General features: G+C 41.7%; 1 protein-coding gene and 2 long non-coding RNA genes across 4 annotated transcripts; all 3 read left to right on the top strand.

Annotated features, from left to right (window-relative positions):
• Positions 1 to 3,140: 3,140 nt before the first annotated feature.
• LOC143421763 (uncharacterized) lies at positions 3,141 to 5,218 on the top strand. The gene is made up of 3 exons (XR_013101327.1): positions 3,141 to 3,608; positions 4,348 to 4,407; positions 5,148 to 5,218. It is a non-coding gene; the product is annotated as an uncharacterized LOC143421763 (long non-coding RNA).
• Position 5,219: 1 nt separating this feature from the next.
• Positions 5,220 to 6,857, top strand: LOC143421762 (uncharacterized). Its single transcript, XR_013101325.1, has 3 exons — positions 5,220 to 5,278; positions 6,518 to 6,735; positions 6,837 to 6,857. It is a non-coding gene; the product is annotated as an uncharacterized LOC143421762 (long non-coding RNA).
• Positions 6,858 to 7,314: 457 nt separating this feature from the next.
• LOC143421683 (uncharacterized) lies at positions 7,315 to 9,115 on the top strand. Of its 2 annotated transcripts, XM_076891329.1 has the most exons (4): positions 7,315 to 7,471; positions 7,601 to 7,910; positions 8,021 to 8,189; positions 8,707 to 9,115. In XM_076891329.1, exons 1-4 carry the CDS (start codon positions 7,340 to 7,342, stop codon positions 8,831 to 8,833), a joined length of 738 nt encoding a protein of 245 aa, XP_076747444.1. In that variant the 5' UTR covers positions 7,315 to 7,339; the 3' UTR covers positions 8,834 to 9,115. The 2 variants fall into 2 exon arrangements, with proteins under 2 accessions (XP_076747444.1, XP_076747443.1); XM_076891328.1 differs by having other exon boundaries at positions 7,315 to 7,910.
• The last annotated feature ends 3,165 nt before the right edge of the window (positions 9,116 to 12,280 follow it).

The raw sequence follows: 12,280 nt of genomic DNA, 5'->3' as shown, positions 1-12,280 counted from the left end.
CACTGAGCAAAAGATAGACATTTATATTAAATAGCAAAAATAAAGTGAGTGTAACGAGATCATGCCTGTGCCTCAAAAATTTAGCTTGCGGTTTGGTATTCCTTTGACATAAAAAGTGTGAAAACTTATGGCATTTCATCACATTTCAGTATTTTTGCAGTTATAGTTATATTTTTAATGTGTTGAATACAAAAATAACTCAAACTAAATTCTGTCTTCATCTTTTTATTTGTCTTCATATACATAGAAGGAAGAAAATCAGAGTTGTCAAGAGTGTCAAATTTTAAAATGGATAGTTTGCTTTAAATGTTGTGTTTGTCCTGATCATCCTGGAGAAGTTTGTGGAAAAGGAATTTAGACATTCATACATGGTAATTGTTGTAGCATAACAACGGTGAATGTACACAAAGATGTCTGCATCGCCCCTGCTGTTGGATGATCCTGCTGTTCTTTGATGGCCGATATTATGCTTGTGCAATGATTGATTGGTCAGGCAGGTATGTAACTGCTGAAGAGGCTGCTCAAGAAAAATGGTGTGAACCAGGTAACAGTACCTTATCAGAAGAGCTATCGGCAAAGTCCAGAAATCGTTCATAACATAAAATAATGTTTTTTTTTATAACTCATTAGCTTTCTACAAAATGTGATTTATGTTGTTATACAACAGTGCTAATGACCAGCTTAACTAAATACATTTTTTTGTCCATTCTTTATTGCTAATCTGTGATTTAGTGGATTGGACTTATTCTTCACTATATGTCAGAGTCAGTGCCATTGTTACATTCTTCAAATTTGTAATCAGCAAAACGCAAAATAGAATAGAATAGAGAATAGAATAATCCTTTAATTGTCCCACAAGGGGAAATTTGGGTGTAACAGCAGCAAGAAAGACACATATACAAACAAACAGTACACAAGACACAGAACAGAAACATACACAATTTTTACATATTTACATCAAGGACAATGGTTACCAAAAACTGAGTACCATACTGTTATTAAATTAAATAAAATTAAATACAGATAAGGGGCAAACCCTGGTTATAGTGTGAATCGGTTGATAAAATAGTGCCAAGTTACAGCGCAGATGTAAACATCTATGTTTGTTGGGAGCAGTTCTGATTGTACAGTTTGACAGCTGCAGGGAGGAAGGACCTGCGGAAACGCACCTTCATGCATCTAGGATGCAGCAGTCTGTCACTGAAGGAGCTCTGCAGTTTAGCAACATTTACATGCATGGGGTGGGAGACTCTGTCCATCAGAGATGTTATTTTGGCCAGAGTCCTTCTGTCTCCCACCACCTGCACTGGGTGCATCCCAGAACAGAGGTGGCGTCCTAATGAGTTTATCCAACCTCTTCCTCTCAGCTGCTGATAAACCGCTGCTCCAACATACAACACTGTAAAAAATGACAGATGCCACCACAGAGTCATGGAAGGTCTTTAAAAGCGCTTCCTGTACTCCAAATGACCTGAGCCGCCTCAGCAGGTAGAGTCTGCTCTGACCCTTCCTGTAAAGAGCATCAGTGTTGTGGCTCCAGTCTAGCTTATTATTCAGGTGAACACAGGTACCTATAAGAGTCCACTATCTCAATGTCTACTCCCTGGATGTTCACCGGTGTCAGTGTGTTGGGTCTGCGTCTCCGGAAATCCACCACCAACTCCTTGGTTTTCCCCGCGTTGATCAGCAGGTGGTTCTGCTGACACCAGTCCACAAAGTCCACAGAGTCCACTGTCCGTACTCTGAGTTGTCCTCACCTGTGATGAGGCCGACTATGGCAGAGTCGTCAGAGAACTTCTGTAGGTGGCAGCGTGGGGAGTTGATGGAGAAGTCTGCAGTGTAGAGGGTGAAGAGGAAATCTGCATTTCATTGCAGAAAAGTGGACAGTGCAAGACAAAAGCAGCAAAAATAAAAACTGTACAAAGAGTACAGTATAGAAAGTGAACTATACAAACAATCTGGAAACATAAATATGGACACGTGCCATATATATATAAAGAATTCCTGCTTGCCTTCAATCCTTCAAGCTTATATATATATATATATATATATATATATAAAATTCCCCACACGCCCCTGTGGGCGGTCAATCCTTCAAGCTCGGGTCCTCTACCAGAGGCCTGGGAGCTTGAGGTCCTGCGCAGTATCTTAGATGTTCCTAGGACTGCGCTTTTCTGGACAGAGATCTCCGCTGTTATTCCCGGGATCGGCTGGAGCCACTCGCCTAGCTTGGGAGTCACCTAGTGCTCTGATTACCACTGGTACCACTGTCACCTTCACCCTCCACATCCTCTCGAGCTCTTCTCTGAGCCCTTGGTATTTCTCGAGCTTCTCGTGTTCCTTCTTCCTGATGTTGCTGTCATTCGGAACCGCTACATCGATCACTACGGCCGTCTTCTTCTGTTTGTCTACCACCACTATGTCCGGTTGGTTAGCCACCACCATTTTGTCCGTCTGTATCTGGAAGTCCCACAGGATCTTAGCTCGGTCATTCTCCATCACCCTTGGGGGCATCTCCCATTTTGACCCCGGGACTTCCAGGTTATAATCGGCATACATATATTTAAATATATATATATATATATATATATATATATATATATATATACACTGTAAAAAAGGGCAGTGAAATTGACATAAAAACCATGTAAAACCCCTACAGAAATGTATAGTAAACCCCAAAACACAACTTTCCTGTTTCGATCACAGTGAATTATTGTAAACCTTTAAACAGAATGTTCCTGTTATATTTACAACATGAATGTGTGATTATAATCAATTTTATTGGTTAAAACTACAAATACTGTGAATAAAAACAGTGAAACACCGTAATACTCATAACCAAACAATCATGTTAATTTGACATGCAAATACTGTAAAAATCACAGTTTTAGTCAGTTTTTCTTAAAAACACATGACGTATATGTAAGTCACTTTACAACTGCATGGATGTACTGGGCCTACTTTTAACATGATTCATGAAATGATGCAAAGTCATGGATAGGACTAATAAAAATGTTTTCACAGAAGATGTCATTGTGAACCTGAGAGGTTGCCTCTCCATTTATAGGCTATATAAAAATATACAATTAAAATTGTTTACATCATGTTTTTTTCTTAAATCATTCGGGCTATTTGCAGCCTATTGTAGGGTAACCAATAAGAAATTATTATTTAACGACTAAGTAATGCTTCTGTCATAATGCTTGTATTCTTTATGTTTCTTTTAATTGCAATGTGATACTTAGACTAGAATACTTTTTTGGGTTAGGTCAGCAATGTCTCATTATTACAGGCTAAACAAACTTACAGTGCCTCCCATAGGATCTCTATGGTGCCTCATCTCCACAGAGCTGTAAGCTACTTCAGGCCACTCACGTTGCACTGAGCGCGCCTAATTTTGAATGTGCATCTGAAGCTCGTCTCTGATTGGATAATGACGTGAGGGCGGGAGGAGAAGAGCGCCTAGTTCACGAACTTAGCTAACGAGCCAGCACTAGAGAAGAAAACGTCGAACTTTCAGCAACTACGTTGTTAGGACAAATTACAAACATACGATTTCAAGTGTTTTTTGAGGATCTGTGTTTGTTCGTCAGAAAGTCTGCACGGTAAGTTCAATATCTTGGCGACGTTTTTTCGAGATAAAAGCACCAGTTGATATTTAGACCAATGCTCATAACCTAGCGCTAGCATGCTAGTTCAGCTGAAAAGCACAGGCAAACTTTTGAAATACTAAAAATGATCATCTGCGTCTTTTGTAAAAAGGTATTGGTCACATTAAGAGGCTATGTACTACATTGCAGAGTGCATAAGAATGAGCCTTGTTGTATTTTTAAATGTGTTGGCGCCAATTGCAGCCAAACATTCACCACGTACTCTGCTTTCAAGGGGCATTTTTATCGTGTGCACAATGCACCTGCACTTCAAGCTACTCCTAAAGCTCTTGTTGCAGATTTAAAATGTGCGGTTTCATTATGTGCCCGCCATTTTCAAACAGTGAAAGAGCTAGTGTCTCACTTAAACGATCATATTGCAGAGGGCAGGTCTGTGTCATGTCCAGTAAGTGGTTGTAAGCATATGTTTACAAAAAAGTCATCATTTACTTCTCACATGTGTAGGAAGCATAAAGCTTGTTCTCCAGATGGTATTGATGACATGTACAAGGAATCTCGTCCTCAGCCCCCAAATGACAGTACAGAATATTCAGAAAACACACATGAAACCATGGCATCTGCTAGTTCAGCCAGTGATATGCCAGAGAAGGATAGTCATTCTTATCTCAGAAACATGTGTCTCTTTTACCTTAAACTGCAAGGACAGCTGCTAATTCCTGCCTCTACTATACAGAGTATTGCTGAGGAAATGCAGAATGTGCACGAATTGGGTCAAGCCTACACAATTAATAAGGTAAGTTGTTTACTAAAAAATGAAATGAACCTATCAGATGAAGCAGTCACTAAAATCTGTGACTGCATTAAAGAGTCAGATTTGTTCTCTGCTTGCCATCAGGGACAACTAGGAACAACACACACCAGAAATCAAACATTCAAAAAAATGTTTAAATACACAGAACCCAAGAAAGTGCCATTGGGAATGGATGAAAACATGACAGAAAAATGTGCTTACTACATACCAGTTGGAGAAACCCTGAAGAGCTTTTTAGAGTCACAGTTATGGAGGAATACACAGTCACAACAGTTTGGGGGTCCTAATGTAGAAATTTTTAAGGATTTATATGATGGCAAAATTTTCAAATGTCACCAGTTCTTTAATGAAAACCCTGAAAGCCTCAAACTGATTTTGTACCAAGATTCATTTGAGGTAGTGAATCCCCTGGGTTCTGCTAAAAAGACGCACAAACTTCTTGCAGTCTATCTGTCATTAGCAAATTTACCCATTCATTTGCGTTCAAATACAGATAACATGTTTTTAGTCTTGTTGTGTGTTGAGAATGACTTCAAGCATTTTGGAATAGCCAAAGTTTTCTCAGAGTTGTTGGCAGATCTGAAATCTTTGGAGACAGATGGAATAGATGTAGATGGAGAAACTGTAAAAGGGGGTCTTTACTGTATTGCTGGGGACAACTTGGGTTCTCATTGCATAGGAGGGTTTACAGAAAACTTCAGCTGCTCTCAATATTTTTGCAGGTACTGTGAAGTAACACGAAGTGAGTTTTATGCTGATCCGAATGCCTGTGGTCCTCCACGCACTCCAGAGACATGACGCGGCTGTTGCTGATCTCCAGTCTGAAACTATCCAAGACGTCAGAGGAATAAAGGTAAACTCCATCTTCAATACCCTTCAGTCTTTTCACGTATCCCAGCCTGGTCTCCCACCTTGTCTAGGTCATGACCTCTTTGAAGGAGTTGTGTCATATGATCTAGCACTGTACCTGAAGAACATTATAAAAAATAAAAAATGGTTCACATACTCCCTTTTAAACAGACGCATTAAACAGTTTAAATATAAAGGATCCGAAGCACTTACAAAGCCATGTACTGTCAAACCTGACGGATCCAAATTATCAGGGCAAGCCATTCAAAACTGGAACCTTTTGAGATTGCTGCCAGTTTTGATTGGTGACAAAGTACAAAACCATGAGGATGAAGTATGGCAGTTAGCTCTCCAGTTGAAAGACATTGTGGATCTTATTTGTGCTCAGAGCATTTCCTTGTCCCAGATAGCATTCGCTGACATTTTGATCCAAGAATATTTGGAGATGAGAGAGATGTTGTTTCCTGGAATTAAACTAAAACCCAAGCACCACTATTTGCGCCATTATTCAGCACTGTTGTTGAAATTTGGTCCATTGATGAGGTTATGGACGCTTAGGTTTGAATGTAAACACAGTTACTTCAAAAGATGTGCCAGACACTTGAAAAGCTTCAAAAATATTTGTCAAACTTTGTCAACACGTCATCAGATGTATCAGGCTTATCTTTTAGCAGGGCAAGAATGCCGTGAACTGCTGCAAGTCAAGGAGAGCTGTGCGTTTTATCCCAACCTCTACAGTGACACTATTCAGCATGCGGTCAGGGAGTTAGCTTTTTCAGAAAGCAATACCACAGTTACCACAGACATTCAGTACAAGGGCACTGCATATAAAAAGGGACAGTTTCTTGTGTACAGAAATGACGAGTGTATGGAGTTTGGTGAACTTCTACTCATCTTGATTCAAAATGACACATCTGTGTATGTTCTAATGGATATCCACAAAGGCATCTTCCTCTCAGAATACCATCTGTATTCTGTGACAAAGGACAGTCTTGGGTTACAGTGTATCAACATTAATGACCTGCCTGATTTCTATCCTTTGGTATCATACATTCTTCAAGAATACAGAGTCATTCCACTAAAGCATAGTATTGTGGCAAAATAATGTCCAACTAATAGCTCACTTCTCACTGTAAATAGTTTAACATTAATATAAGTGTCACGTAATCCACACCCTGCTCCATCAAGTGTATGAACTGTATGTGATTTTCTATTTTGTTTGGATGTGGCATTTCTTCTTCAGTGCAAGTATGAGTGACTCAGAGCGAACCTTCCTAGATGTCGCCATCACGGAAGTCCTACCAGAACTTCAAGCTGTGAACAAAAACATCCTGGAGGAGCACTTGCAGTCCATTGGAGTTGAGACAAGTGATGATCTACGCTTCGTAACGGAGGCAGATTTGATGACAGCATTAAGACCTGTACAAGCAAGAAAGCTTCTTTCTGCTTGGAAACAGAAATGTAAGTAAAAACAACAAACAACTATTCAAACTCAAAAGCAGAGATGGTCATGAACAGACATACAGTGTGAATCATAATTGTATTTGTTTTGTAATTTAAAGACCAAACTCCAGAGAACAGCTTGCTATCATCTGTGGAAGCCTCATCAACCCAGTCGCTGTCATTGCTCTCACTTTCACCCCAAAGTCTATCGTCGACCTCTTCCAGCAGCCCAGGATGTGACACACAATGGGATGACAACTTTGAAATTCCATGGAGTAAACTTCCTGCAGAAGTGATGCATTTTCTTGAGAGGGGGAAAAGGCCTCGCCCAAAACTGAGGAGGCAAATGGTCCGGATTGTTGTGACTGAGATGATGGAAAAATGCCCTCATGTAGGTAGAAAACATTCAATTGACGTTGCAAGAAAAATGGTGGCAAAATATCCCAATTCTCTGCAAGATTTAATAGAGGGTGAGATTGTTGGCGCAGGCTACCTTTCACTTGTCAAACAGTTGCAGAACAGAATTGAAAATGTAAGGCGCACTTCAACACCCAAAATAAGAAAAAGAAAACAGACTGACTCAGACCACACAGACGAGATCCCTTTAGAAGAAAGAGCAGCCATGCAGGATACATACGGGTGCATTAAATGGAATGTAGAATTTCTGCCTCTTGAAGAAACTCCAGAGAGCCAACAGCAAAAGATGGAAAAACTCAAGGTGATGTTCCAGCAAGCTGACACCAATCCAGAAGAGGTAAAAAGTCTAATGAAGTCCACTTACTACACACAACGTCTGCATGTCAATCAGGGGAAAAGTATCAAATGCCTTAGGGAGGAGTGGCCGTTTTGGTTTGATGAACTTGGCATGTCTGTCCACTTCAAGGAACTTACTGGGATTGACCTCAAAGAGACATTCACACGTAATTTGGATTTGAAGGGGAAAAGGCTACTGGACTACTTGACCACAGTTGCTGTCAGCAAAAGCAAGGTGTTCCTTCAGACTTATGCAAGGCTTCAGAGGATGCGGGGACCGCAGAGTGGCTGCTCAGATGATGTGAAAGAGATGGTCCTGCTTCTGCTCAGCTACTTTGAAGAGAAGGAGGAGTCCATGCTTCTCTGTGTTGAAGATACATGTCTGGCAGATGAGGTACAACTGGAGCAAGTGCCTCTGACACCCACTATTATCGTGTGTGGTAAGTCTGTTTCATAGCTCTCTCTTTTTTTTTTTTTAAGTGCACTTTTTATAGAATGTCATGTGACTGCCGTGTTTATTGATATAACCTGTTAAATAATTTGTTCACAGGACAGTCCTGCTATTCCTCAAGAAGATACATGCTGAGTGTTGATCGGAACCTCGTCAGCACAAACATATCCTCCTTCATTTCTGCACTGTGCCTCATGTTCGGGAGCTACTACAATTTCAACATCCATTATCCATCTGAGCTGGCTTCCACTTTAGAGTTTCTTCAGAGGTGAACAAATATGGCTTTGTTATTTCTCATAACTGAGACTCTGGGATCTGGAGTCTGGCTTTGATGTGGTTCGAGTCCAGGTCTGGCTCTGAGTCTCGGTCGGCTTTGGAGCCGGTTTCAGTTGTTTTTTTTCTGTTTTTTGTTGTTGTTTTTTTTTTGTTTGTTTGTTTTTTTTAAACACATTAACAGTCTGAATCCGGGTCCAAGCCTGGCCGAGACTCAGGGCTAGACCAAGCGTCAACTGACGTCTGACTACCTATAACCTTTGCTTTGGATTTTAACAATGCTAAAGTGTGACATATCACTGCAGAAGACACTCGTGAAGGGTGCCAATACTTTTGACCATGCATTGTTCACTTCCCCACAGCATTTTGGTTATACTTTGTCTTGAACGTGGTCATGGCCATGACTGTGTATATATATGTATATACTTAATTTTTACTTACTTTGTACGTGTATTTTAACTGATCAATTATAAAAATGCTTAATAAACTTTTATATGATTGTTATTCTACAGGTGTTTCTTCTCCATAAACCCAGAAAAAGGAACCAAAGTAGAGAACAAAAACTCAAAGCGTCGTCTCAGTGTGAACCCTCGAGTCCTCACCCTGATTCAGGATCTCGCCGACCACGAGTGGCGCTAAGCCTAAATCTTGACTCTCTGTGGACTGTTAGTTTTACTTTGTTAATTTTGTTCCACAATGTGTACTGGAACCTTTTACTGGTCGAATGCATGAAGCCAATTCATGAAGATGTTCTTTCTTTGTAGGAATGTTCTTTATTTACATAAGAAAAGAAAAAAAACAACATGCTGCTACTGCAGTGTTTCTAGACCACATGTGTAGGTTTGTTTCACCACGTGGTTTTGCTGATGTTTTCTGACCAGGGCCATGGTTGTGGTGACAGCAGGGTGCGTGTTGCGTTGCACGGTGATTATGATAATTTTTGACACAATATGTGTTTTTTGTTTTAAAGTCTTAACAGGTTAGTTAACTTTTTCTGGTGGAGGGTCTAACAAATGCTTGTTTCATGAACATGGTTCTTGCTTTGCAGGAATGTTCCACAGCTTTTATAGCCTATATTTTGATTGAATTGTGTAGTTGCTGTGTGCCTTGCATATTGTGTTAGTTGGAAAAATGGATCCATTTGCTGTCATTTTGCTAATGTGGCTGCAAAATAAATTTCCCAAAAGTGATATTTTCCTCTCTTGTGTTTTCTCAAGATGTATTTTTGCATGTTTGGGTGTAGGCGTAGCAGTAAGAAATTTGCTGGGTTATGGTTAAAATTTTACATTAAAACATATAATATTCAGCATAGATTTTATGTATAATATACAGAGCAGCTCCATTTAATATGCACAGTTTCACTGTAGTTCTACCATTTTAAATTAGTTCTTTGTACGATATTTCCCTGTTAATTTTGCAGTTTATGGATCCACAAAAAGCATTTATTACTTGTGATATATAAATACACTATTTCCTGTATCTTTTACATCTATGTGTGAAATTAACTTCTTTTTCCTGTAGATTTAACAGTTTTAATCTGAGATTCATTCACTGTAAATCAATTTACAAGTTGCATCTGTAAAGCGTTTTTACAGGAAGTCCCTGGTAACCCCAGCTGCCAGGGTTTTCCTGTAAAAACAGCACGTTTTTTTTTTACAGTGTATATGTATATGTGTATATATATATATATATATATATATATATATATATATATATATATAAAAAACAACACCCAGCACGCCCCTGCGGGCGGTTTATCCTTCAAGCTCGGGTCCTCTACCAGAGGCCTGGGAGCTTGAGAGTCCTGCGCAGTATCTTAGCAGTTCCCAGGACTGCGCTCTTCTGGACAGAGATCTCCGATGTTATTCCCGGGATCTGCTGGAGCCACTCACCTAGCTTGGGAGTCACCGCACCTAGTGCTCCGATTACCACGGGGACCACCGTTACCTTCACCCTCCACATCCTCTCGAGCTCTTCTCTGAGCCCTTGGTATTTCTCCAGCTTCTCGTGTTCCTTCTTCCTGATCTTGCTGTCATTCGGAACCGCTACGTCGATCACTACTTCTTCTGTTTGTCTACCACCACTATGTCCGGTTGGTTAGCCACCACCATTTTGTCCGTCTGTATCTGGAAGTCCCACAGGATCTTAGCTCGGTCATTCTCCACCACCCTTGGGGGCATCTCTCATTTTGACCTCGGGACTTCCAGGTTATACTCGGCACAGATGTTCCTGTACACTATGCCGGCCACTTGGTTATGGCGTTCCATGTATGCCTTGCCTGCTAGCATCTTGCACCCTGCTGTTATGTGCTGGATTGTCTCTGGGGCATCTTTACACAGCCTGCACCTGGGGTCTTGCCTGGTGTGATAGACCCCAGCCTCTATGGCTCTTGTACTCAGAGCTTGTTCTTGTGCTGCCATGATTAGTGCCTCTGTGCTGTCTTTCAGTCCAGCTTTGTCCAGCCACTGGTAGGATTTCTGGATATCAGCCACCTCCTCTATCTCCCCTCAGTTCTGACTACCTTCCCTCTCTTTGTTACCATCCGACTACACTTCTCCAGTCCGAACGACATTCCAATGTCATTGCTGTATAGCCTGGTAGTGTGGATCAGTGAATCGATGTCTCGTTCACTCTTGGCATACAGCTTGATGTCATCCATGTACAGGAGGTGGCTGACAACTGCTCCGTTCCGTAGTCGGTATCTGTAGCCAGTCTTGTTAATGATCTCACTGAGGGGGTTCAGGCCTATGCAGAACAGCAGTGGGGACAGAGCATCTCCTTGGTAGATCCCGCACTTGATGGTGACTTGTGCTATGGGCTTGGAGTTGGCCTCTAGTGTTGTACGCCACATCCCCATTGAGTTCCTGATGAAGGCTCTTAGGGTCCCATTGATCTTGTACAATTCTAGGCATTCCAGTATCCAGCTGTGGGGCATTGAGTCATAGGCCTTCTTGTAATCAATCCAGGCAGTGCACAGGTTGGTCAGTCTGGTCTTGCAGTCTCGGCTGACTGTTCTGTCTACCAGTAGCTAGTGTTTTGCGCCTCTGGTATTTTTGCCAATTCCTTTCTGTGTCCCGCTCATGTATTGACCCAAATATATATATATATATATATATATATATATACACACCGAGTGCTCAGTGAATACCTCAGGCAGCAGAAACCCAAGAACCATCATGGAAGGACAGGCCCCTGCACGGTATGTACCACCGGCAGATAGAGGAGGTGGCTGATATCCAGAAATCCTACCAGTGGCTGGACAAAGCTGGACTGAAAGACAGCACAGAGGCGCTAATCATGGCAGCACAAGAACAAGCTCTGAGTGCAAGATCCATAGAGGCTGGGGTCTATCACACCAGGCAAGACCCCAGGTGCAGGCTTTTTGTCATGGCCCTGGGTCTGTGACCCAGGGATCATGTGTTATTTTTTAGTTTAATGAATATTATGAGTTCTATTCGTCTTTCTTGATCGTTTATGGTTGTGTCTATTGTGTAATCTGCTCCTGGTCCCTCGTTTCCCTGTGTGTGTGTGTGTGTGTGTGTGTGTGTGTGTGTGTGTGTGTGTGTGTGTGTGTCTGTACTGCAGTGTGGTGGCAAAACCAGGCCTAGACAGTCTCCCAACTTTGAACCAGCCACACCAGGGATAACAACATGTTATCACTCCCAAAGCATAATATTTGAGGCTAGGTGACAAATCGTCAACATATTACGCTTCCAGGCACCCAACACATCCCTAAATGATGAGAACGGAAAAATGAGGAAACATGAGAACCGTTTGTCTCTTGTGCTCTGGGGGGTCCAAGGATGTCTGGAGCCTGGATCTCCTCCACACCTGCTTCATGCCGTGGAGGACGGGGCTGTGGCCCCCCACACCCTCTAGCAGATCATTACATGAAGGAACCTTTTAAATACAAGCGCGCTCATGCTCACAGCTGTATGGGCGACTGTGGCTCAGGGGGTTGGGAATCGCATCTGTAACCGGAAGGTCGTCGGTTCGATCCCTGGGCTCTCTGTCCTGGTCGTTGTGTCCCTGGGCAAGACACTTTACCCTACTTGCCTACTGGTCTTGGCCAGAGGGGCCGATGGC

The sequence above is a fragment of the Maylandia zebra genome, linkage group LG13, assembly GCF_041146795.1.
Source record: "Maylandia zebra isolate NMK-2024a linkage group LG13, Mzebra_GT3a, whole genome shotgun sequence".
Classification (NCBI taxonomy): Eukaryota; Metazoa; Chordata; class Actinopteri; order Cichliformes; family Cichlidae; genus Maylandia; species Maylandia zebra.
Note: the sequence above shows the minus strand (reverse complement) of the source record. Positions and strands in the feature narration are given on the sequence as shown.